The sequence below is a fragment of the Varroa destructor genome, unplaced genomic scaffold, assembly GCF_002443255.2.
Source record: "Varroa destructor unplaced genomic scaffold, Vdes_3.0 BEIS01000002.1, whole genome shotgun sequence".
NCBI classification, from domain to species: Eukaryota; Metazoa; Arthropoda; class Arachnida; order Mesostigmata; family Varroidae; genus Varroa; species Varroa destructor.
In genome coordinates, this window is record NW_019211455.1 from 8,690,234 (window position 1) to 8,717,946 (window position 27,713).

A 27,713-nucleotide genomic window follows, 5' to 3' on the forward strand; every position below is an offset into this window, starting at 1 on the left:
AAACATACTTTTTGTTACCGCGAATATTTTCCGATCTAACTGCGATTCTTTTTTCCTGCAACGTATAACGTTTTAACGATAATAATAACTAAAAGAAAAGAAACATCATACAAGCTCTAAATAACAATTATCAGTTCTTACCACTTGTTTAAGCAGCATCGGTGCCTCCTTAAAAGTTGCCTTAATCGATACATTATAAACACCCCAAGGACGGTGAGGCCCTGCTCTTTACTCAAAAGGGCAAGTACGGCCAATGACATCGAAAGCCATATCTTCACTTTTGCGCTTTGCTGGACGCGAGCTTTCGTTGTCCAGGTTTTTGATGTCGTGTTCACTGATGACAACGAGAGTGGCGGCAGCGTCACTTCAGCCGACGCCAACGGCAAAACTTCGTCTGAATCATCCGGTTCCTGACACCTGTTCTGGCTACCTAGAACATCATCTTTACTGAGTCGAAACGACTCTTCATCATCTGCGCAGGAGTCAACGAATACAAGCAAGGCCGACAGGTAAAACACTCCGCAGAGGACGTCAGCACGACCCACGATCGAAGTTACCTGGAAACCAATAAGCAGAATGCAAAATACCTTGGGTGTCGTCGTAGCTAAATTGTATAGATGGTTCCCAAAAGACAATGTGCCTAGAACATGCATACATAACCTAAGTGTACCTTTCAGCAAAATTTATTCAGCTGCTTCATGTCTGAGCGACTGTTGTCGTTACCCATCTGCCCCACTCCGCATCTCTTTCATTAGAATATCTAATCTTCAATCCGCTACGTTACAAACTTGAGTTACCTAAAACTTCTTAGTATCTGCTCGCCTTTTCTGCCAGTTAGTTGTTGTGCTTTAAGTCAGCCTGAAGTCGGGCGGCTTGGAAGGTATTTCACGAAGAGACCCGAGAGACCAACAAACAACACGACTGTATTCAAGGATGCCTAATAAAAATATAGTGAACGGCGATTTATGCATCCTTTTTATATGTTTGCTTTTTTTTCGTTTTTCTAGGCATTCATTTTAAGGTCATCTGTCTATTTAAGGGTCCTCTCGAGCTGAAGCGAGAGCGTAAGTCCCAAGGCTCGTTTGTATTTTTAACCATTTTTCGTAACATTAGGAAACTTTACTGTGAACTAACAATTTGACTAATAACGGTAAAGCAGAAGGATCCGTACTGGAAGCGCAAAAAAAACTCGAAAACATTTCAAAGCAGGAGTTAGTCGAGCAATATCGTTGCGTGTCAGCAATTGAAGTACAGTAAATTTTGTAGTACACGGCCCCAAGCGGTCCTTCGAAGCAGATTCAAGTTCCAAGTAGTGGCAAGATGCATGCGTCAAAAAACTTCATCGAGCCCAACGAACGACCGGTGGAGTTTCCCTACATAACGGCAGCAGCCGGTCTATTCGCCGAGTCATTATGAAACTGTAGAGACCACGTTCTTTACTGTTTTGTATCAACTGTAGCTTTTAATTTTGTATTGAGATTTATTGTGGTTGAGAAAACACAATCGTCAATAATGCGGACAAGAAAATTCTTTAGCATGTAAAAACCTAGTACGATTGTAGCCATTTTCTCAGGACTTCATAACCTTGTTCTTTAAACATTACACTCCATACTGACATTACTACCTTTTCGTATTTACGGCGGCCCGACGAACGACAGGTAGCCGCGGTCACAGTAATAATGCTGGCAATAGGATGTTCGCGTCCTTGGCTTTATGCTCATGCTAAGTACGTTGAAATACAAACAAATCACGTGCATTCGAAAAGATGCATGACTCGGGTTTGCGGATTAGGTCAATGATGTTGACAACCCTACCAACACTCGCCGAACCACCGCCTCGTGGTTGCTCGGCGTGCCAACTATTGGAATGACACTCACGGGGACGTCTATGTGCGGTCTCATTTACGTCATGCATTTTTTTACGCCTCTCTTCTTCTCACTTGCACACTTTTTCCTTGCTTTCATTTCCCCCAGCCGTTTTTCATCACTGCGATTCACCTCCGTAGCGTCTCTCCATCTGTGTGATATGTATGTGGGTCGTTGTTCAAGCATGACCGCCGATCTATCTAGGGTACCGTTCTGCTTGCCGCATCTGTTAACGACCACCATTATCACCACCGTCGCCCTCAAGCTTCCTACACTGCCTGGTAAGAACCAACCAACAGACCATCCTTGTTCTGCTTACTCGTTATGCTATGAACTACGATGACACTTTTTCGTCATGCTCATCCTCTTCATATTCTGCTCGTCTTTCGAGGCCAGAGTAACCCGAATGAACAGCCTGTGTTCATTTCCCTTTCATTTTCTTGCACATGTACCCGCTTCGTCTTGCTTCACGCTATTTCCGAACGATCCAAGAACGCAGCACCAGTCAACAAAGCCCCCTTGCTGATCTTTTTCTCCCCGTCTACGCCGCTTTGTTTGACAGGCTGTGTGTGGCGGCTTCAACGGTGATGGCGCTGAAGGAGAGAGAAAGCGGCGGGAAATGGCGCAGTTATGGCAGCCATGGCAGCAGGGAAGCTCCTAGAATGAAAATCGTCCAAAATCCTTGGGCGTTCACTCACAACGGCAGAGAGCTGTGTAAATATCTCAAAACATGCACCGACTTCGTCTTCCTTCTGGCTGACCGAGCACTAGGATTGCTATCCCCACCCCGGAACGGAAATGCAGCACCAGCAGCAGTGGCATTGGTCATCTTTGCTAACGACTTAGTATAGTACTGCAGTTTAATTCGGTAGCGGTTTGCACCCGCTCCAGAAGCACTAGCACCTCTGCTCGCCTAAACCGCTTCGAGCCCAGAGGCGTAGGCGGAAGAGGCCAACGTCAAAAACACGGTGGAACCAACCAAGACGAAGAGTGCTGAAAAACCAAAGACTTTTTGTCAGAAGCGCCTTTCTCCTACGACTACTGGTTCTATTATTTCTGAAAGCTCTGTTTCTCTTCAGAGCTACTTCATGTCGCCTTGTAGGTCGCCGGCAATTCCAGTGGCTGAGTCGAGCACATCGTTCAAGCGCTCCCCGGCTTTCATGAAAAGAGAGAGAGAGAGAGAGAGAGAGAGAGAGAGAGACAGAGAACACAAATGCAGGGCAAAAAGAGTGTGTTCTCCTTCGTCCATCATCCTTTAGGGGGATGAGGGGAGGCTTTCGTTTCGTTCTGCTATGCATTTTCACATACAGAGTACAACAAAAACGCCTAGCTAACATTAAAATTGTCCTAAATCTAAAGATACCTATGAGACACTGTTTGTTTGTTAGTCTGTCGCACAAAGGCAAAAAAGGTAAACGCGCCTACACAAAGGGAGCCAAAACCTGTTAATTAAAATGTATTACTCTTTAATCGACGGTTTCCTCTGTTCATCATGTTAAATGTGTTGCGCGTGCCAACAAAGTGACGACACAGATATGCCACGTATATCCAATGTAAATAAACTGATTGGCATATATTGCTTTAGAAAAAGAATGCGCCATGGAAAAGATAGACGTACCGCTTCGGTGTGCACTGGTTGGACGCCAAATACGAGAACGGTAGTGATTTGCAGAGCCAACGTCAACCTGGGTCTCCCCCTTTCTCTGGTTACAAAGCAACGCTGTATTCTCGCGTCGTTTAGCCGACCCATCAGTTCACCAAGAAGGAGACAGCATGTCAAATGAAGCAACACGTTCACTATGTGGTAAGCCCGCGTACTTGACAGACCTCCATATAGATAATTCAACCTGAAAGAAGGTGAGAAGTAACAAATTCAGAATTGGTCTGCCGTAACTACCCTATGTTGCCAGCCGGTAATTAGAAGCATTTCTGTTCATACCATTAATTAGTATGATGCTAAAATCTTCCGATAGGGTACAATTCACTTTGTTTTTGTACTAGAGCAGGTTAATATTATCAGCTAACAATTGTATCTTGGGTTATCGCACGTGTAGACGAACCAAAAAGCCAGTGGTAGAGTTCATATACGGAGTGTCAGGCATTTCGTATAGTTTAACAGGCAAGATGTGAAATAAACAGAATAAGCATTAAAACTGCGCTTATATTTACGTTGAAGAACAATTGAATTTTATTTCCACCATTTTGAGGCCCACGCTAGATTTACCCATAGTTGGGTCAACCATTTTTTAAATTAGTGCTGTCATAATTTAGTATACATTGCGAATGTCAGCCGTGTTTGTCGAGGCGATAAAATTCTATGGCAACGTGTTTTATTACCAGCGTCAGCCCAGAATTGTCGCGCCAAATAAAAATGATTGCCCCTCTTAGACCAATAAATTGATGACCATATGCTCAAAGAATCGTGTAGTACTTCTAAAGGTCTTGGATTATTTCTGGTGTTGCCATCTTTGGCACGCTTTATGGTTTCAGCGTTTATGCCATCTGTGAACTGTGCATATCTACGTATATTCTACCGCTAATTTGCCTCTTTGCTCTTTTTCTTCTTTCTGCTGCCAGAGCATGTACAAGTTGGCACCAAATAGGGTACCTTGTGCTTCTCGTATTTTCTGGGCTGCGTTTACTATGGGTATTAAATAACAAACCTCCATTGACCTCCCTGTTTACAGTCTAGTGTCTATATATCGCCATCGTAGAACACTGAGAGTAGGGATATTGGCGAGAAAGAAATAAAGGCCAGGCTCCTAAATGTGATAATGTGGGAACACTGAGGAGTAGGGGTCGCAACTGGGGCACGAGATTCTATTTACTTTCGAGTACACCCGCTTCTAAAGCACAAGCCGCTAAAGTATGGGCCAATTAATCGAGCGCCGTAGTTCTTCTTTCGCTTGTGTGCTCTTTCTCTGATTCTTGCCCTCTAGGTATCACCGTGTGGCAAGCAAGGAAATCGCTATCTTGAAGGTTAAAGGGGAGCACGCTCCATGTGAAGTTATCGTTCGCCGAGACTCGAGTTGGCGCGCGTTTATTGTCCTTTGTGTACTCAGGATACACATTGGAGTCAATCTCGCTATGAATGTTGCCTTTGCCACTGTCACTGACATCGCTTCACAAGAGGCCTCTTATCCGCGGCCATCGTCGCCGTCCAGCCGATGTCTGAGGGCGAATGAAGCTCCATTACTCGACGCAGTGACAGTAACTGCGTGACGATCTCAAGCAAGCAATGCCCCTAGCACAAAGCTAAAGCCTGACTTTCCTCACGGTTGAGCCGGAAAGGACAAAAGTGGTAAACTCAGTAAAAGTTTCCTATAAAATTAGGATAGAAGGAGTGGCAGTTTTGACGTAGTGTCGCGGTGACTCGGAGAGTCTTGCAAGCTGCTTTCCGAAGACTACGATCATAAGTCCTTCACCATTATATTAGCCCACTTTGCGTTCGTAATCTTCCATCCGCTGCTGGTTCTCTTACAACCAAGGCGAGCTCGGTCTCCTCACTCATCTTTTGCTAAGATATTTCTGTTGGACAAATGTGCAAGTTTGAAGGAGGTTGTCTCAGGTAGACGCACGTAATATTCAGCTCGAGTCTACATTAATAAGATTAGCAAGTCCCTTGTGCAAGCCGGTCTAGCTGTTCCAGCCTCTGGCCTTTCCGATCCCGGGGGTGCTTACATCTACGGTGTCTGCCTCAATGACGGCTACAACTTTTCCTATTCGATGAGCCTAAAAGATGTCATCCCCGTATTAGAGGGCGCAAAGCCGGCGATTGCTCGGCCTATCTACCGCATGAGTTTGTAGGTCGCGTTAACATAGTCTTCATAAGCCGTAGAACAGGCAAGCGCATTATGAAAACCATTAGTGCAGCGGTATCGCGTCGTTATCAGCGATCTGAGCGCACACCTTCCTGAGTACATTTCGCCGCGTTTCACCATTATTTCTACCGGCGCAAAAGGCTGAGCACCGGACTGTTCGAGAGAAGAGAAGAGGGGATAAAAGGAGGGGGTGTAAAGGGTTAAAACAACATGGCAGTGCCAACATGTTAATTTCTCTCCTTTTGTACTACCGTACCAGCATGCACAAAAGCAAGCTGTCGACCACTTAATCACAAAAAGAACTTCTTACCAAAGATTTACTTTGCACCAAGTTTCAACAAAGACTGGTGTCGCTATCTGAATATTTGCGATGCCTCTATCTTTATATGGAGTTTTGTAGGAAAATCATTTATTTTGGAATCAGTTCATCGCATATAATTAATTCGTGTTTATATTTACCTGTTCTTCTAAATATTATAGATATAGTGGCATTCCCATAAAATAAAGTAAAATACATTTATTGGTAAAGTAGATGGTACCTGTTTATTTGAGCTCTCTGTAGAAAGAGCTGTTTAGTCATAGATATATATATATATATATATATATATATATATATCTAATTGCCTACAGACGCTAACATGTCTCATATATAGCAACAAATCTGCAATATAACTCGAGTTAGATTTACTCCGATTGCCGGTTGTAGTTTATCCACTCTCATTATAATACATTCAACCTGAGCGTCTATTCTTCTTAGATTTACATACTGTTATGAGAAAGACTGATTCTTCTTTTTATCCATTTATCTAGTATTACTGTCCAATTTTCTAGACAATATTTCAATAACATTTCCTTAAAACGGCCGCTCCTACGGCACTCGAAGGCCCCAGCGTGCGCCGGCTCACGTTTCTGTCCATGGATCGGCTTTCGTTTATATGCTGGAGTATTTCGATATTTTGCTAAAAGCTCTCTCGTTGTTTCCCCTTGACTTTCTCTTCTGTCGACGTTCCTCGTTTGTCTCATTGTGGCTCGAACGTCTACAAAACCCCAGGTATTCCCGATATCCTGTTTACCGCCATCGTGCGCACGCTTATTTGATAATACTATTTTACGTCGACTGTCCTTCCATGGACTATTTTGTGCCCTTCAGCCCCAGCTACACTATCTTTCCGGTCGCTATATGCGACTGTAAGGTCTCTCCATTCAATCCCGCTTTGTCTGCGCGGATCCCCCTTTCAGGTCCATGTGCTTATAGCGGGACCACCTTTCTCATCATCGAAGCAAGCGTGAGCTAGTCGCCCGTAGACGAACGTCGTTGACTTCTCTCATCTCCTCCTTCATCTGCCGAACCATACGAAAAGAGTGGAAGCCTCAATGAGAAAGTTTTTTTTTATCTCGGGCGTTTTTTCGTCTTTCGTTCGCTTTCCACCAAGAGCGGGAACGCTGGATAGAAGGGTGCTGGCAGAAAGGCTTTCACCTGGTAGGGCAGTGACAGTTCTACCTAGAACTTGCATTTTTCGATCCACCTTGCTCCTTCCTTTTATGTTAACGCCAAGACCCTTCCGCTTCCTACAGCTGGTACACCGCAGAAGCAGAGCGAAACGGCGTGACGAAGCTGTTTTCTTCTCGACTCGGCTATAATATCCCTCCTTCCACCCATCTTTGAAAAATGGAACGTAGCGAGAGCCCATGACGGCCGCAGTGGCAGACTGTCATGGATATGGAACAGAAGGCTAAGTTTACGAAGGTCCTACGTCAGGACTTTAGGAAGAAACGCCTAGATGAGCAGGGTTTGGTTGATGATCGGTCGGAGCTGGCGAGATGGTCGGTCCGTCCTCCAGTGCGCGGTTCTCACTCGGAACTCTTAGATACCTGCCTTCCAGCGTGTCTACCTAAAAAAAAGGGAAGAGCTCGAAGAAGATCTGGGCGTTCTGCGCAAACTGCTGAGTCGCACCACAGCATCCACTATCCGTATGCTCTTCGATTCTCTCTCCAATATGGCAAGAAACGCCAGGGCAAGCTGCTGGTACTGGGCAGTCAGGCAACTCAGCCCTACCAACCCGCCTACGCTACGCCCCCGTTGTCAAGCGAAGCCAGGGGCTATGGCCATAAGATGGGCACGGGGAATTGCCAGCCACACCGCTGTCAACCGGACCGAGGACAAGATCCATTTATTATTTTATCTGTTGAAACACACAGACTCGCAGAGTAGCTAGTAGTAGGAGTTATGCTCAAAACTATGTAACGGCAAAACGGCAGAGTAGACAGGCCTGAAGCAGCTGCTGGCTGCCATACGGCAAGGTAAGCAGGTTGATCAGAGAAGCATTTCCTATCTGATTCAGCTTTCTTTATTGAAACGAACACGCATTGATAAATTATGGCGTTGAAAGTTATGTATCGTAGGAGCTATGACAGTGCTTATTTTGCCTTTTCTTGTTACATGTTTCCTGGTTACCAACTAGCCGGAAAAAATCCAAATCGTTTACAAGTTTCATACTTATTTATGCATCGTTGCATGTTCCGATGAACCAAATAATTAAGCAAGGTAACGGACCTTTCCGTTGCTGATAGATCCATGTAGATGAAAACGGTTATTCTCATCTAAAACTTTACCATGCCTTTTACTCTCCATCTATCACTCCCCGCGTAACAAAACTTTGGTCATTACATGGTTTATGAAACAAGCACCAGCTCAACGAGGCGCCTTATGTCGCCGCGTTCAACGACTCAGAAGGAGAGGCAGTATCCGAAGCGTATGTGCCGTTCGGTCTACGTCAAATCACCAACGAGCAAAGCTAGCACGACTGGCCGACAAAGCGGAATGAGAACCAGGATAACAGCTCAAGCACAGGAGACCTTGGTGTCTGCTGACATCAGGCGTTATGGCAAGGTAGTCAAGCCGCAAGCATGAGTCTTTCAATCACTATGCTTTTTCGGGGTTTTTTTGGCAACCTAAACACATCCTTTTTATAGACTCAGTATTCCGTCCATTTATGCATGGGTTCATCCATGAGCCCACGTCAGCTCATCTTTAGCTTACCTACCTCAAACGCCACACCAGATGAAAAGGCAAATATCGAACGCGCGACGCCCACCACTTGGCCTTCCAGTAGCCTAAACAGTACCTTTTGTTACTGTAACGTCTTTACGCCGATGGACAGATCCTTGAAACGGGTCATTTGACCAGGTCGCGCCGTGGGCACACCCTAGTTACTTGCTGTTATACATTAAATTGCTGCGGCAAGCAAAGTACGAGTTACACAAGGTGCTTGAAAAGTATCCATGTCGTACGCGATTCAGTCGCACTATAACGAAGTACTCGCACTGTATGTAAATGAAAACGCGACAACGCGGGTGCCAAGCATTCCGATCGTACAGGAATTCACGTCGAGGTGTCCGCGTGGCAAATTCTATCAACTGTAGTAGTAGTAGTAGTAGTAGTAGCAGTAGCAGTAGTAGTAGTAGTAGTAGTAGTAGTATCAGACTGGGCACGTTTAGGTGAGTAACCTTTTGTCTTGCTTGTTGTATACGGCGGACACCAAAAATGAAGTCAACCCCATCTCTTTCGGAAATTGCACAACAACGACGATTATATGATAATGATCGTTTTCTGAAACATCAGAACTATTTGCTGCAACCCTTTGCTTGCGTACGTTCCGTGTCACGTTCTCGTGTATTGGCCCGCCGCAGGCTAAAGCTAGCCTCTGGCCGTTTACCAATGCTGCCTTCTCTTTTCCTCTGCTTATCAGCAGTGGCCTATGGTTTGAGCCATCGGGTCGTACTTACTCTTCGTATTGATGTCGATCTGTTGAGTATGGCCGTTTCTCGGAAGCACTTCAAAACCTGGGAAGCGCTCCGACGTCTCCAAGGACCAGTTGACTCGGAGGAGGCGGAAGTTGGTACACTTGCGCACATTCCTTGTACAGGCGGTCGATCGGTCGTTCGTTCGTCTGAATCCGTGGAGTTATCTTTTTTTTCCGGTTTTTCGTTCCTTTCCACGTGAGTGGGACGCAAAAGGACAACGCAAAAAAATAAAAGCACGCGCGATGTAGAAGCAAGAAAAGAACATCAGAGCTGCTGCCCTGCCTTGGTTCTACTATGTTTTGGTCCAGCTTGGCTGGCCTAGCCTAGCAGCGGTGACGCAATGCGAAAAACGAGCCACTGAGTAAAGATATGAATGACTCTTTTTCCGATTGCCGACGCTTTGTCCCTGCCACCCATCTTCAACGGTGATAGAGTTGCTCCTGCCATCGGATTGAATATAATACGCGCACATAGAACTTAGTGCAAGCAGGCTCGCGGCAGTAGGGCAGCAGGCAACAAACATTTCAACAGGGTCAAGGAAGGCGTACTTTGGAGGAATAGTAGAAGCTACATCAATAACGCGTATACTGGGAGTAGTATTTTCGATACTCTATATCGGTTCCGTACAATGCGCTAACCTAAATTACGAAAACATATGTACGCAGCTGCGATCTACATACATACAAAATACAACGAAGAAGGATGCGGAATGTGTAACACCTGCTCTTGATTGAGTTTATACAATGCAGACAAAGTTGAAAATCAAATGTGAGAATGCACAAGTATTTCTTTATTGTGTGTAACCCAATAGAACGGTGTTAAAGATGCATCGAGTTTTTTTTATGAACACCTAGGAAAATTGACAGAGAGCTTCTCCAGCTAAATGGTCCTTTGGTCCTTTTCTGTCTGCGACCGATGATTTAAATCTTGAACACAGACTCGACTGAATCCGTTTGGGCGGCTATTAGTGATTGTGCTTTCTTTTAACCTTGCACGGTGGCTTGATTCAGCTTGATCCGACTCGTCCCCCTTAGTCTGAGAATGGCCGTACTCAAGACTGCGAAATGAGTCCAAAGGCCCAGGCAGGCGGTGGTAGCTGCTAGACCAGAGCAGTTAACATTGGGTTTACTTTTCCCGTTCTCCTGGTTGCAAAAAATCTTTGTCGGCCGGTCGGACGATCAGCTGCTAGGCCAACGGGCAAGCGGGCCGCCTCAATCCCGCATACACGAGTTTTGCTCCTTCACAACCTTCGACATTTCCTACACAGTTACGGAACCTTCAGCAGGAAAAAAGAAAGAAAGGAAAAGGCTCAGCCGCTGCCTGCATGGTTCCGTTCCTTTTTCGCTTGAAGATTTCGCCCATTTTCTCTAAACCTCTGAGCCCCTTCTATCGTGCTTGGTTGTTCCGGGAGCGGGCAAAGGCTTGGCTACTTAAAGAGCAGAACCTGCCCGCAGCCGTCTGATGGGCCTCATTCATTACGCGGACCAGCGCTCCCTATGCGATGTCCGGGAGACTGGCTATCCAGTCAGTCGAGATGCGGCGTCTCTTAAGAGCGAGCGGACACAGGGGAGTTGTGGTACTACAGCTTCTGACGCCGACAGCGCTACCCTTGATGTTGATGGCAGGAACAACGATGATGATTGTGATGACGGTGACCTTGATGATAATATGCAGAGTAATGGTTTGTCTCGCTCACGATTCGACGCGGTTGCTACTGCTGCCGCCATTGGTACCAACTACCGCTGCGGTAGCTAGGTGAACGAGCCAGTGAGATGCCATTGAAAGCATCCAAGCGCAGATAAATGCGAAAAAGGGCGGGGAAACCGCAAGAATCGAAAGAAGAGCTTTTTTTCTGGTCCGAGTACAGGCACATTGCTGGCGCTCGCAGTAGCGGTAAAAAAACGCATGAGGACAGAAAACTGAAGCGAAAGGAGCTCGCTCTTTCTGGGTCAGGTCGGCAATGAGAAAGGTGGGTGTTGTGGAAAACAACTCTGTAAACCGCCGCTGAAGCCCGCGGAAACGCGAACACAAATCTGCCATTTTCGAATAGCGGAGACCGCAGGAGCAGAAACTGCATGAATTCTTGCTGCTCATGTTGTAACAGCGACAACGCGCTAGAGAAAAGCCTGAAAAAAAGACAATCAGGTAAAGCGACTGCAGAATGGTATATGAGTCTCTTCACTGAAAGCGGGTCACGAATCATCCGCATATAGTGGTGACATAGCACTGTATGCTGGCTAAGCCCTAAGCTGGATTGGTTCATGCATTTGTATATTTAGCTTGAACAGGTACGCTGTGATCGTTGCTTTGCTATCACTTCGATAGGCTGCCAACTAATCTAGCCTGTATCAATCCAATACAAATCGGAAATTTTCTCATGTGCAGTAGTAGCGAACACTTAAAAGATCGCCGAATGGTGGCGCATTCGGTGACATAAAGGTTCTGTCGAACGCCTGAGTATTTCCATAGTTTCTAGCATTGTGATTACTGGCAGAAAGTTATCGCAAGTAACACTAAATTTTAACTTCCTTTCAACCCATTTATAAGGGAAGGCTGTCGCCACCTCATCTTATGTTCTGGAATCTACCATCTATAGTGCCCCAAAGCGTGTAGCTTAAATGGGCTCTCCAGTGAAGCGTTCACGGTCAGTAAAAAAACTACCTTTTTTTGTATCTCCCACGGAAAAGGTAAAACAACAACAATATTTTTTTGGTATCTATATATTTTAGACAAAAAAGTATCCCGGCTCTGACTGTTAAAAAAAATTGGGTTCACAACTCATGGAACTTATACTTCAAATAAATGAAATTCATGCAACATGTGGCGTTAGTTGATTAAGGACATCAGTTATCAACTTACCTTACGGATTTTTTTTTACTTATCTACAGTTTTATTTTTTTAGTATATTTTACATTTGTTGATACAGCTTGTTACACCCACATCGAAATAGTTAGTTCAAAAAGGCTAACAGCATTAGCAGTAGCATAGTCAAGATTGCAGCTTAGGCCCTTGTTTTCGGTACTCTTTGACAAGGACTATTTCTTGCCTGCCAGCCCAACTCGCACACTAAAAATCCATTCAACTTTTAAGACTTCTTCGGCTTCACAAGCAGAAAGTCGGTTTTTATAGGCGGGCTATACCGGGCTGCAGGTATTCGTTTGGCGGCCTCAACAAGCCTGCCGAGACAGCAGCAGCTGAAGCGGTGTTTTCAATCGACCATGTCGTGTAAGCTGCACCCGGCAGGCCTAGTTTAGCCCGACAGGCCGAAAATGCCACTGTCTCCAGAACAGAATACAGCGTAGGCTTGCAGAACAATAGGCCGGACCCAGTGTTACCGGTTCTCGGTGTTCGGGGCTTTTGGCCAGACTGGTCACCCAGGGTCACCAAGCGAAGATGGTCAAGAGCATATTCATGGGGCGTTAAGGGTTACCCTGAAGGTAGATAGGTTGAGCCTTACAAATTGAGGCTCAGCAGGCCATCAGGATAATGCCCCTGCTTTAACACGATAGTCATAAGTAGACTAGGAAGACCTAAAGCCGGCCGGTTGGTTGGTGCTGGTGCTCCCGTCCCTACCGCACTCTTTGTCCGCCTTGTAAGGTAGTCAGTACGATACCTTTTTACGGGCCTAAATGCTGATGGAAAAATCGTGATACTGTGAAACATAATGAAGCGAGGTTATACATCCGGGAAAATATAAGACTGACCGACATACACTTGCCATGGATGTGTATGCGCCTAACGTTCAGTAGACTATTTTGCTTAGGAAATCACCAAATCCAGTTTGGCTGACTGTTTGTTAAGCAATACTTTTCCGAAAGGACTGGCACAAAATAACAAACAATAGGAAGTCGATAACAAAAGCGTTACCGATAATGCCGAATACAATGTAAGTTTGTTTCAACTATATAGCCTAGACGTGTGACGCGCAAATTGGAAGATCTCCTAAATAAAAATGAGAAATCGGGACATGTTCTTCAATAGTAAGCGAATAAAAAGTAAAAAAAAATGGCAGACAGTTAGGTATTAAGCATGACTAAAACAATAACACAGTGAGATTCGAATGAGTTTTTTTTTTATGGCGCAAAATAGCTAAAATCGCTTCCAACTTTTCAGGCAACACAACTTCCGCAATAAAGTCGCTCCGGTAAAAAAAAATAGAAGAGATGCCATTGGTCAGGGAGACAACTACGATAGGTGCAGAGCCCCCAGTGTGCATGCTACGGATTACCTAGGCTAGATTTGGTAGGCATAAAGGTTGAAAAGAGACTATAAAACGTCTTAAACGTCGCTAGACGTTTACCTGCAATGAACATCAATTGGCAAAAAAGTTAGTTTAATGTTACTTTCTTCTAGAGAAGCAGGTTTACACACTCAGTCTATATGGATTGATGTCTAATAGCCAATTATGGGTACGAAATATGTCATTGGTCAAAATTTGTCCACAAACGATAACCTTCATCTAAAAATACTAACTAGGTGGTGAAAATTAGCAGGAACGTATAAAAAAGCACAGAATCTCGTTGTTTGCATTAGCATAAAAACGAACCATAAAAAATAGCAATAATCACATTTTTTTAAGCGTACAATGCCTCTTGCATCGGAAGACATATTGAAAGCGTTCCGTCTGTATATCCATGTACTTGCTTGCCTAGGTCATTAAGCTTTCATTAGTATCATGTTATCAATTAGGCGACATGCAATGCTGTTAGAACAGCGTATAAAAACATGTCTTACGAAATCGACTTCAAAACTTTATGTATCTTTATCATTCACAGGTAGTACAATGAAGGCTGAGCAGGACAGAAAACAGTACATGAAATATATCAGAAAGTCCTGTTGTCACTTGTTCTATTGAAATGGATAGGACCACCGTAGAACAGGCAGATGCAAATGATTATTGCAGCGCTTAAACGCCAGTAGTGCCTAGCAAACGGTCATCAGAAAGTCGCGTCATTGAGCTCGCCAATATGAGTGATCATGTGGTCAGCTGGTGGGTCTATGTCGTTTGTGTATCAACCTTCAGGCCTTTTACCAGTTTCATAGTTCCATCAAAGATTTGATCTCAGGTCAGCTGGATCGGAAATTCTCAAAAAACTAACTGCACGCCAATCAAAGTCATCGCTATCTTCCATGCTATCCCCGGAGACAGATCCAGCTAAAGGTCGAATGTTGCCTTGCAGCTCGATGCTTTTGCCTTATGAAAGTGCGCTCTATACATACATACCTTTCTCTCGCAGGCTGTGGGTTCCAGGAGATTCTAAGTTATATACACCTCTTCAACTAGATAAACCCCTGAAAAGCTGGATCATCTCACCGATCATGCGTTTAACCAAACACGGCTCCCCGAGCCTTACTATTGGCGGCTCGGCAGTCTTTTCATAGATAGGTTGTGGTAGATCGGTAGAACGAGCCGTGTTTGAAGGAGCGAAAGTGCTTGTGAATAGACAGCAGGCAGTGTTCGGCTGCCCTCCTGCTGACCTGAGTCCAACCGACAATCTCATTGCCAGACATCATTATTACCACCAGCATCAGTGGCAACGCACCGACGGTGGGCGCCGAGGGTCGATCACGGCCACGAGCGGTGGTACAGGACGACGATGAGGGGATTCGCTCAAGCAAAAATAAGGCGCTTTACTGTTCTGCAGAGCCCACAACGTCGAGGCCAGGAGACACGAGCGGGTTTCGTGCAGCACGGGTCGTTGTTCGTGCTACACCGGTCGCCCAGGGGTCCACACCCACCACGAACATATGTGAGCCAGATCAAAACTGGGTTAAGGGACAGGTGGCTATGAATAACTAGTAAATTCAGCTGCATATGCAATACTAGAGGAGACATCGAATTACAACCGCACTGCAGACGCGATTCATTTGAATGGTATTTATTGAAACTACGCGGACGTTTCCGTCGGCAGAGAGCAACGTTCGGTTGAGGGGAAATGGGAAGTGGTAGGTAGCAGTCGGCAAACAGCAAGTGCCACTGCAGTGTATGCAATAGGTATTGAATCTGTGGGTAGTGGTAAAATTGGGTTTAATCCCTTAAATCAGGAATACACTTCTTATTTTTTACTACTAGGATTTTGAAACCCCAAAGTTTGAAATTTCGTCAGCTTGAAGTTGTCTTTGACGCTATCAGCACTCAAGGTTGTAGCGCATCAACATATAGGCAATCGATAATAGTCGCCGGTGTAGGCTGATAGAACTCGCGCTGGTCAGGCCCGATCAGTACGGTGTAGCTAATGAGGTCTGAACGTTTTCCTTCACTTGACGCAATGCCTACAGCTAGCTTATACGGCGGATATCAATGAACGAAATAATTAACTTCACGAGATAACTCATTTATGGTACTGTCCATTTGCAGCTGTACAGCGGCAGAAAAAGGGGCCCCCTACTCTAGATTGTGCAACGCTGGCACATATACGATATATTATGCAGTACGAAGCTACATATAGGGCATGTTAGTTGGACATGGAGGCCAGCCTCCTTTAATCCGGTAACACCTTTAAAGTGTAGACCACCTTCTCGTCACCTCTGTTTATAATATGTTTAATTCGTTGAATAGATTAGATCAAAAACAAAAATTTTTCGTGTATGAAGCCAAATTCGTTCAATCGAACCACATAATGACGTATACACCAAGCCGCAGTATAAATGTTAACAACGGCAACAATAGAAGTATAGCAGAAAAAGAGAAACAGCTGAGGTTGATGAGTGAAAAAGTTATGCTGAGCAATGGTATAAAAGCCTAGGTACACGAACGCTTTTTAGCACACCTTAATAAAGGCCTATACTTAGGTCAGCAACTTAGGCTTAGGCCTTAGGTCAGCAACAAGAGGGAAATGAAAAAGAAAAGACAAAAAACTTCGAGTAAGCTCTTTTGCATGAGCCGATCATTTTTCGTTTTCATCATCCTTCGTTCGAAGGAAGTTCTTCATACAACAAGGTGAAGAGCAACGATCAGCCAAAATATCCGATTGATCGATTTATCTCGAATAAAATCATTTGCAAAAAGTACCATGAAGTAAGGATTCGTTTAAATGTAGCTCAGTGGGTTAATGGGTATGTTTTCGGCGAACTTAAAGTACAAGTACGTTATAAGACGACTTTTTAAAAATAATAAAAGGATTGCTTATTAGGCTAGTTGGCATAATAATTAATGCCAGTCTTACGCTAAGCAAGTATGCACAAACAAAGTATCTTATCATCTAAGAAACGTAGGAAATTTCATTAGAGGATCCGTCACTCGACAAACTCTACACATGATTATTAATTATAGGCGCATTATCATTATGGTTTAATAATAACAGTCTGGCCTATGAGCGTTAGTGTGTATTAGAAATTATAACGAGCACAGCTTGTTTCTCGTGCGGTAGGACTGCCTAACAGCGGTTCCGTATATAAACAACGACATACTTTCTGTTCTTGGCTAGTCGAGTGAACTCACCCAACAACAAAGAGTATTTAGTTCTGTACTATACAAATAGGTCTGACCCGATATTCGTAAAAACGAGGAAGCTCTAAGCTTGAAATCTCAGCGACAGACGTTCAATATGAGCGGCCGTACTTTTTCATTTGGCCCACCCGTGATATGGCTGAGGCCGAATGGCCCTATCTAAGCGAACTGGAGCCAGGCTTACCTCTGCCATATTCGCCTAGCCCTTACAATGCGCCCTTGTCTAGCTCCACGTAAGAACACCTGAGAATCCGAACAGAGGCAAAGAACGAGGCGATCGACTATGTGTAAGTCTGCTATCATTATTGAGGGCGGATGGTATACTGATATGGGCAAGGAACGGGGCTGCGGGCACCGAAGGCGAGTGCTGCTGCTATAAGGGAATCTCCTAGCAAGTAGAGGGAAGAAAGCATGTTTGAAAGGAATCGCTGATAGAAGATGCGTTTAGGCCGATGCCATCTGAGGCACTATCGGTTTCGGCAGAGCTCTCGAAGACCTTACTGCAACACTGGTCGTAGATAGGTTACTGCCTTCGTGAAGCACTGCGCAGACTCCACCCGTTCATAGCCGGTGGTAATGACTGGCAACCCGTCACCCGTAGCAAACCATTCAGGTATAGCGCATGGGGAACTAGGAACGGATGCGATCGCTAAAGCTAAATTTTATCGTGCTGCTGTGTTTCCTTCGTATACTCGCATGTGTGACGAAAGCAAAATGGGTGATGCAATTTTCTAACTAGTGAAAAGTACAGATCAATTATCTCATCATAATCTTATTGATATACCGTACAGGTAAAATATGTATAATTGTAGGGTTAGGCTTGAATATTGAGCTAGAAAATCATGGACTACCTGAACCGGGCGTTTATGTACATGAAAAGCTTCCGTGTAACAATCACGGCTGATTCGTTTCTGCTTTAGTCACGTACGTCTTTACAGAAAATAATTCCTTAATATCCTACTTACTTTAAACAGCTTTGCCGGGTTAACTAAATAGTCAATTTTATATTTTTACGAACATTTGTGAAGCAAGTGTCTGTGCATATACTTGAGCGTTATTTTAGGTGCAATATAAAATTTCCGTTATTTAAAAAAGCATGCTTAAACTATTGCATTACTGAATATGTATTGCTTGTTTGCAGCCGAAATCAGCCGAAGCTCTCTGACAAGTTTCCTCTTCCGCAGCTCAGCCATGTAAAACGTGTTTGGATCCCTTACAGCCCTACCAGTTGTCAACGTCCCCGCGACCTTGCAATGCAATAGAGCTTTTTTTATCCATACCATCTAAACCACCCGCCGCTGAAGCGTCGTTTGAACTCACACGGCGTCCCTACTAGCCGGCTCGTAGTTTTTCATGTTGATCTCATCTTCTGGATATTGGTTCAAAGATATACGAGGGTAGGGTCCAACAACAAACGCAGGCCGCGAGACGATCTCTACAACGAGACTTTGCGTGTTGCACGAGCCCTATATGGATCTGTTCAGCCCAACACATTGTCCCCGTTCCTGGCCTCGGATAGAGGTGCAATATCTGGGCTCTCAGCTATAACTAAAAGGCATTCTCAATCGAAATGCTCTGGCTCCAACTTATTGCTGACATCTTTCGGATCCGACTATCAGAGACGCATCCGAGGCACCGCTTCTGTCCACGGCAGCTGAAGCGATGTTAGAGGTCAACCCTTGAAGAATGATAATTATACAATAATTTACTATTGGACCCGTTTTAGTTGGCTGGTCAAAGTTAGTAATTTATACAAGACATAAGCAGGAATATAATAAATGACTAGATTCACTCTATAACACTTAGGTGAATAGACGAAGTAATATTAAGCTATATCCCAAACCAAAGGCCCAAGTCTTTGAGGGGCGAGAGTCCCACAGTATTAGACAAACAACATAGTTATGAAGTCTGGTCTGCATAATGCATTTGCCTTCAACCTCCAAAAAAAAGGAGAGACGAGCTGATCGACAGCACACTTCTATTTATATACCTGCCATTGATATTTTGACAAAAAAACCCTGAACTTTTGATTTGTTTACCGCTACTGAAAAGCGTTGGCTTCACACACCGGTAATGCATGCAAATGCCAAGACAACAGGGTTCCGAACAGAGATTGCTTTACGTATGCGCCACCCTTACTATGGCACCTGTAATGATGAAGTGGGAAATGGAGCCCATTTATAAATCGCTGGAGCTTTTGGACTTAATATATATATATAAAGAATTATAACTGTACATATAAAATCTCAATTTGTAAAGTCCTTGTTCGTGGAATACATCTGTTTTTATTTTCCTCATTCGTATTCGGTCCTTAGCACTGTCGGACGCGGTGTGCATAATAAGCAGCCGACGATCAATTGCTATAAGTCAAATAGAGTCCTGCGTCTCCAGCGGGATCTAACGAGGTAGCTGCCGAGTTGTTGTTGGCAACACGGAATATCACTTATGCATTTGTACCTAATTTATATACGTGGTACGATGAGCAAATATTTGTATGGAACTGATCAACAATCCGACCTTCTGTTCACTTACTACCTGCGTACGGCAATATGATTGTCTACCTTATGCCGGATTCACGTTCAACGTGCAGTATATTTTTACAACTTGCACTATTTAATAATAATATTTAATACTTGACAAATATACTAAATGTCACGGGAATAAATTCGTCCCCTTATCTTCTAAATATACTAAATTTTACCTACCCGTAATTAGAGCCTTTACATAATAAGTAATGGGTACAAGTGGATACCCGCATCCACTAGGACGCAGCCTGAATGGTGATGACTATAGCATGACAAAATAGATGATTTCCACTGCGCTGTATTTAGCCTATCTATTTAGACCAAGGTATCCCGTGACGTATATGTATCATGCCTTTGCATATGGACAAACATAGAATCGTATAGATCCTCAAATTCCAGCCTTAATTTCTCTTGGATATTGATGTTGATGATTATGTTGGCGTTCAAGACAATAACACGGCACACAGCCTAGATACCTTTATTCGATCACTTTGGGCAGAGCGAATAGATTTTGAGTTGTACCTTTACCTAAATGATTGTATAGAAGGAACCTGCCCAAGCCGGATCATGGGGTAAAACAACGATGACCTTAATTACTCGATAACTAGCCTACCCATCCTCTTCGCGGCTGAGGCTTTCACCGTATGACATTTAGCCATTCGCCCACTCGATGACCTTTACGAATTCTCCTCCTGGAGGAGAATTCGTAAAGGTCATCAAAAGCAAAAGATTCTGCCTATAAAGAAGCGGAACTTGACTGGTTTAATTTTTTAGCGTCACCCATCTTAGTGAAATATTCAAGGTCTGTGACATATAGTCGTGGGATAACTGACAACAAGGCGGCCGGAGAGAACCGCCGACAATATACAGCAACAAGTGAAGTGTCAATGTGTAAGAGTTTATAAATAGATTTCTTCTATTTATAAATAGATATTCGACTAGTCCTTTTTTTTTCTACTTTGGACGTTGGACCAACGCTAACAGAACGAGCCTAACGATACTGTACCTTAAAGTAACCACTCACAAGCGATATCTAGGTTACAAGCCTCTATCGCAGTTGAGTTTCCCATGGATGTTTTTCGGGTCGAGTTTCAAATCTGAATCAGAGCTTCGTGGTCCAAAAATTACCATTCTGGAAAGACGTAGAGGGCCTTACGTATTGAGTAGATAGAACGTTGTTATGTCGTCACTTGGCCGCAGTGTTACTTTCAGCTACGTTGAACTAGAGTTACCTTATATGCATATACTAATAATATAGGTACAGGCTCATAGTAGAATACTAATATGAATAGTGTATATATGATTAGCCTGGCGCGAGGGCGAGAGCCAACAACGTAATGCTTACTGCCGCAAGAGTTTCTAATCAGGTCGTTATCAGATCTACAAATGCATCAAGCTTCTTTACCAAACAGACTACAGCTGTACGGTAGATCAGTCTTCATGAGCCAACCACTTACACTGCCGCACACAGACGAGCAATTACTGCAGGCAGATAATCTAAGTTAGGCTCAAGGCCCATTCCATTCACTTAACGTTACGGTTACTCATGCGCGCAGCGCTCGAATCGGCCCCGCGCTTGTCCGTAGCTCTATTTCCCTTCCGTTTATGATTAATGCCTGTGAAATGAAAACGATGACTGTTTCGGCGACTTTCAAGTTCAACGGTTCTCGTCTGCCTCGTGTATTTATTCGGAAATCTGCCTACAATCGGTAGTTCCTGCAATAAAAAAAATAAAACAGGAAGTTGGCAATACAGGAACTGACCAGGATGATTAGCTGTTGTTGGTAATGGGCAGATGATACTACAAACCTAGCGCGGTAAACTCACAACGGTATCTATTTTGAAGCTTCACGGAGACAACGGCAGTCATCCGCAGGCTAGTTGACAAGTGGCATCTGCCAGCTAACTGTCTCTTTTATGCTCCTACTTTAGGTTTGCTTGCTCTTGCTTTACCTGGCTCCTATTCATTAGGTTTTACCGTGCTATGGGGTTCGCCGTTTATGGCGCAAAGCGAATCTCACCCTTAATGGTATGAGAGGGAACTCGACCGGTGTCTAATTTGCGTGGGACTGTGACCATGTGTGCAGGCGATCGGCGGAATAGAGATACAGCCACGCTGCATGTAAACCCAAACGGCCTAAGCTCACTTAGACATCTCATTGCACGCTATTTGTTGCTATTTATCGCTACACATTGTGCGATGCACGTTTCAACCCGTCAGTAGAAAAACACGCCAACGAAAAATCGATTGGCAGACATCTAAGCGCATAATAGTTGACAGTGGGCACTGCATAGATTAGATAGCAAACACTATAGAAACAAAGTGTATAACTAGATCAAGAGAATTCTACCTGTGCGTTTACATGTAGCTTGTGTTAATTCACAAGCTGACTCGTCAATCGTAGCCAGCCACGACGATAACATTCACCTCTAAAGGCTGAGTGGTCACGGCCACTGTCGATTCACGCCCGCCTTGGTACAACATACAAATATCATCTTTAACCTTAGTACATTACGAGAAACATTAAAAAAGGATACTCATTAATAACACTAGCTGCATTTTCTATATACTGACCAATTTTCAGGAAGTTAGATAATGCTGACCATCGGGTTTTAGCAGGAGCCCTTTTACACACCTATCAGGTTACGCCAATCCCGAATCACAGATATATACAAACTGTACGAAATTGGGGATATCCAGTCTCTCAGATAGTTTCCGCGTTTCGGTTTACCTTAGAAGTCCTGTCCCCGTTTTGCGGGGTGTCCCCGTTGCGAAGCGGATCGGCGAACAGATCTTTTACCGGTCCTTTGGACGCCTTCTTCCTTGCCTTTTCTATTCAGCCCCGGCATCCTCGCTTCTACTGCGGCATTATCAAAGCTACTTTACGATACTTCGAGGCCAGTTGGCGGGCTATTGGTCTCGCCGTCTTCGTTTCCGTCGTTGATCCGCCGTGTATGTCTTTTCTCGTCTCCTTTACATCTACGTGATTTTTCTTCTTTGCTTTTCCCCTGCTGCTTTCGCATCTCTCTCATTCTTTGCCTGTCTTCCCGTTGCTGTCGGCCTTACGCTAAGCAAAGGGGCTTTTTTCTTCGTGGCAAATCAACTCCTCTTAAGTTGAGCCGTCACGCCATTCCTCGTATAGAAAGCTTCGCTTAGTTCTTTCAGCTCGGTCATGACGCGAGCAGCGCTGCCTCTACCGGTGTTCTATCCCTGTTCTCGTCCCTTTTAAATGTCCAATTTACTCCCGAGAGAGTGGAGAGCGAACGGGAAAGGAGAAAAAGAAAGAGGAGCGTCTGCGGGAGATGGACCCCACGTGGCAGCAGTGACGGCCGAAACAGCCAACGAGAAAGCGAGGCAAGAGGCAAAGAACCAAGCCCAGTAAGGACACTCCGGTCCAGGTCAAAAGTTGTTCCGGCAGTAATCGCTGCATCGACTGCGTGGAACGGAAGTAAGCAGGTGAAAGAGGGGAAAGTAAGGGGCGCAAGAACGAGCTAAAGTGAGATACTAGTAAAGCTAGACCAAATGTACCTAGCTGGGGTGGGTCCATTGCCGTCCATTGCCGAACTGTCGACTGAAATCGCTGAGCGGCTTGTTCGCCCTCGGGTGGATGTGTGGCTACGCCCCATATTGCTCTTTCACTTTTGACTGCCAGCCCAGACCTGCTGCTGCCACTGAGTGTTCACCAAATCAGCCGACTTGAGACAATGTCTCAACTTGAGAATAAGGAAAAAGAAAAGGAGGAAACAGGCTTATTGTTCGAAACTCACGAATCCTGAAGTCCTAAATACCCTACGTAGTATCACTACTTCTAGAGCGTTTACGGCCGCTACCTACTGCTCTGTCTCAGACAGCAAAAGGAAATCAGGGCCGTACTAACGAGCCTGGAACAGAACGTTCCACATATCTCGACTTGCAGCTAGTCTCCGGGGGCAAACCCTTGCGCCAGATTTTATTTATAGGCACCAAGTGTGGAAAAAGCGTGAGAATAGCAGAACAACGTGTAATATACGTATTTGAAGTGATATGAACAAGCATCATATTCGAACTTATTGAATGTGTCTTTAGAGGACTTGGTAAAGGACTAATAAACGCTTCCTGTACTAAAAGGTCAAGTGTGTTACTGATAAGTGTATATATAGATCAGTCATAGTTCGAGAAATGGAAGACGAATGTTGAAAAATCTGTATATGTATTTATATATACACCAGGCGCTTAGTTTTCAGCGATGCCGATCGCATCTTCCCCATCAAACACTGCTTTGCGACTAGTACTGCTACTCGCTCTACAACCTAGCTCGCTCTCAATACAACCAGAATATATCTTTCAGTATCTATAAATTTATGATCGTGTATAGTAGCCAAGAATATACAACATTCAGTTGAGGCAAACATGTAGTTGCTTTTATGTTTAAGCGTTTTGCAGCTCAGGAATCATCGCTTCCCGTATTTCCCCTGCCAACTCTCTCACGACGCGACCCAGTACAGTTTCTCAAGGACTCTCAGTTCTCTTTAATTGAGTCGAAACGTTCAGGCAGCTACAAGGTTCTGCATTCTTGCACCTTGGAGCTCTCCGAGGCACCGTCACCTTTGTATTTCCATTATGCAAGCATTCTTTATTATGTCAGTTGTACTTCACTATCGCCAACTGAACAGTCACTTCCGTAATAAGTACGTTATTTGGCAACGGTAACGATTCGCTTCCTAGGTGAGTTCCCCTGAACAACATCCGATTTACCGTTGTATCGTGTTACGTGCTCGTTACAATATCTGCGGTGGAGACAGAACTACAAAACGGCCGTTGGCCGTTAGTGGTTGCTGCCGGAAACTTCGTTAAAGCCATGGCACTTATGTTCTAATAGTGGCTGTCCTCTCTTGAGGTAGGTTCGTGATGTCGCCTGCGTTGCCGTTACCATCAGTGCGACAGAGACTGTCGCAGCTGGCCAGTTCGAGGGTAGTTGGTAGTGGGTACCTGTGCGGTTCCTGCGGGGGTAGGGAACTGACGAATACGTATAGGGGATACGCGTCGCATTCATTTCCGACAGCCGAGACTGCGTGAACAGAGCCCGACTGTTAGTTAGGGCGATGCTAAAGGCAAAAGCTTGCATTCCCGCACTGCGCTGTATTCTTGATGTTAGTGCACGACGATGAAATTGCCGTTTCGTGGGTCAGCCAACATGGCGTTCAGAGGCAGACACTATTCAGGCGGTAGTCAGACTCAGTAATCTCGTGATATCCTGTTTTCACCGTCTTCGATGAGCTGTGGTGACCATGGCGCCAGCAAGTCTCAATTCTGTATTTGTATCTACGTTGGGTCAGTTGGACCTTACGTGAATGACAGGCCAGTGTATGTGTTTATGGTATATGGCACGGAGGCGTCAGCTGGGTTGGCCATCCTTGGGACTGGTTATACCGTAGTGGGCTGTGGCCATCTGAGGCGCGTCCGTCTGAACCACTGTTTAGCGCCATTGGGGCTCGGGGAGTTAGATAGTGTAGCTATAGAGAACCGTCATGCTATATTAACAACGGTCAAGCATGATCTTCGTGGTTCTTCTGATCTTTTTCCCGGTAGGTGCCTGCACCGAAGATCCATCAAACGCATGAACGTGACAAATGATAGACATCAGAATTTAAATCACTTCGCCTAGTTAAGCCTAATATACGTATATATTTTTTCTGTTCTAGGGAATAGCTATATGCTATATACGGATTGGAAGCGAGCAGGATATGTGGGAACCGGTAGTTCTGGGGAATACTGAGCCATAAAAAATCAGTAGTCCTAACACAGCAATCGAAATACGTCGATCCGGTAGGCCAGTGGATTACTTCAACATACGCAATACCGGCTAGATCTAATGTAGTAAGCTATATTTCCGGGAAAAAAACATCTCCATGTATCGGCGGGTTGCAAACCCGTCTCAATCCAATCCATAAATTATGCGCTAAACAATATAGTGCATTTATTAACGTCTGTTTTGTACGTATCCTCGGCTTCGTTCGTTCCATGTTATGGTCAGCATAATGTATTTTCTGTTCTATCAACTAAGTAACGATACGCAATGCGACTTAAAAACAAATAAGTTTATTGGCTAGATACACCTTTGATACTTACTGATTCGTTACCGTATATCGGCATTTTCGGCCAACCAGGTTCGAGAAACGTTTACGACTCAGCACAGAATTGCGAATCATAGAAAACCGTCCTTGAAATTTCATTTATCTTCAATGACTGTTTGTGGTCGACGAAAAGTTCAAATGGTGCTGCAGTTACTGCATATAATCAAAAGTTATGAGTTATACAATGGATCAAGTATGTGTCCTAAGTAACTAAATAAAGGGCAGATTTCAATGAACATAAATGTACGAAGCGAGACAAACATCGGCTCATCCATTTTGTTATACGACCAACCAAAGTAGAGCTAGTTGGGCACGCCAATGATTGTGGGTTGCTATTAATATGATCGATTAATACGTGATATGGCATCACAACAAATCGATTAATACGTGGCATGGGGTGTCGTTTGTCATAAACCAGTCATTTTTGTCAGCACTGAACCGTAACTTCAAAAGGTTTACGCACTGTTCGTAGCACGTTCGACGTTCAACTTTACATGGCTGCGAGATGGCTGGGAGAGCTAACTGTGGAACTTGGCGGATTATTGCTAGTCTGACACCAATTTTACGTTATGTCCTATGAGTAGTCACGGGACAACATCTACGTGCAACCTACTGTTTAGGCTATCAGAAGCCTTCGATCGGACATTTCCGCTCGATTGAAACATCGTTGTCGACCTGCCTTCCGAATACAATCCGTGTGAATTTGAATAGATTCGATACGTTTCGATTACATACGAGAAACATAAAAAACCGACAAATTGCACTGGAGTTAACCATGACTTCGCCTGTGGCTTACATAGAGTTACAGCTTTTGCCGTGTAGCAAGGCCAGTACTTGTGTTGTTTAGCATGACGCCTTACCTATCAACTTCTATAGAATTGATAAACACATGCCCTTCGATTGATGGCGTCCAATATTACCGTGGCTCACCATTCCTGAGCAGCGACACAGAGCGTATGTGTGCGCACGCTAGCCTGACGGACGTAAATCGGTGAATTAGCGATAGCCAATTGCCGACTAAGGCGACAGCGACTGGTTAGGGCTTAATTACGCGCAGAATAATGTTGTATTCTCTAATGATCTAGAGGTTCGAAAGTTACTACAGGGGAGCCGGGGTGTATGAAAATGAATAGGATGATCCTGTGGCAGTTGTTTTAAAGTGAAGACCAGTTAGCGTTGCCAGAGGTGAGGGGTAGTCGAGGCGGTTGTTCGTCGAAACGGAGCAGTGGTTTCCACTTAGAACAAGTGCGGCTCGTAGTAGCAGTTGTACGGGCAAGTTTTTCTGCTATTGGAAGCGATGGGTTCGAGTCGGCTAATCGGCCCAGGCTGTCAAGCTCGATTAGCGCAAGTTCGCTAGGGTATTTAACTATATAATGAGAGAGATAGGGCTGGTCCAACTGTTCATGGCACTTTTGGAATTCGCCCTAGGGAAGTAAAAAGATAGCAAATCAACATGCGGGTTCCAGCCAGTACGATCTAATCGTCATATCTCAACTCCGGAAACGGAACTCGAAGTTCGGACGAAATGAAGTCAGTCAACGATAGTACTACCAAATAGCACCTTTAGGAGTTCTAGCAGTCTCGCTGATTGTTTCTATTTCATTGTAATTAAAAGAACGTAATTGTTCAACACAAGTAGACGTTTTAGCTCTACATAAACCGTGTAATAACAAATCCTTGAGCAAGCACTCACAACGAGGAATATTCCGGCGCTTGCTGCGTACTTTTCTAGCTTAATTTATTTGTATAGTGGCTACGATGCTTGTCTGAACTGTATGGATAGTTCATTCTAGTGACTAAATATTCTATGAGAAAAGGTTCTTACACAGGTTTACTCGCGTAAATCGTCGTAAATTCGCATACCTGTTCGTGTGCATGATACGGTTTCTAATCTAAAAAATATGTCGAAATCCACGGCTGATTAACTTCTATAGAGAATGCGTATATTCGCTCATCGCGATGGACGAAGCGTGTCCGAGTATCACACTTCTTCAACCCGAACGGTTTAGAGTAGCTCAAAAACAAATAACAATTTTTAGTGTAAACGTTAACAAAAATGAAGCTCAGGTTTGAATATAGGCAGCGTGGTCAAAACCCACAATAAGCTACCTTTGTTTGGCACAGTGACCCATCA

General features: G+C 44.4%; 1 protein-coding gene and 2 long non-coding RNA genes across 7 annotated transcripts in view; all 3 read right to left on the minus strand.

Moving 5' to 3' along the window:
• The window catches only part of LOC111244712 (protein O-mannosyl-transferase TMTC1-like), a 104,919-nt gene that overhangs the window by 43,040 nt on the left and 34,166 nt on the right, over positions 1-27,713 (minus strand). For all 4 annotated transcript variants that reach the window (XM_022792058.2, XM_022792059.2, XM_086979038.1 and 1 more), the window contains 2 exons: positions 3,484-3,712; positions 142-557 (listed from right to left, as the gene is read on the minus strand). In XM_022792058.2, the coding sequence (XP_022647793.1) occupies positions 142-557; positions 3,484-3,712 (645 nt within the window). The remainder of the gene's footprint in view (positions 1-141; positions 558-3,483; positions 3,713-27,713) is intronic.
• Positions 19,180-22,780, minus strand: LOC147757325 (uncharacterized). Of its 2 annotated transcripts, none has more exons than XR_015320254.1 (2): positions 22,198-22,780; positions 19,180-21,181 (listed from the first exon to the last, which is right to left on the minus strand). It is a non-coding gene; the product is annotated as an uncharacterized LOC147757325 (long non-coding RNA). The 2 variants fall into 2 exon arrangements; XR_015320255.1 differs by having other exon boundaries at positions 22,041-22,780.
• On the minus strand, positions 23,912-27,167 carry LOC111244713 (uncharacterized). Its single transcript, XR_002671026.2, has 3 exons — positions 26,043-27,167; positions 25,575-25,732; positions 23,912-25,038 (listed from the first exon to the last, which is right to left on the minus strand). It is a non-coding gene; the product is annotated as an uncharacterized LOC111244713 (long non-coding RNA).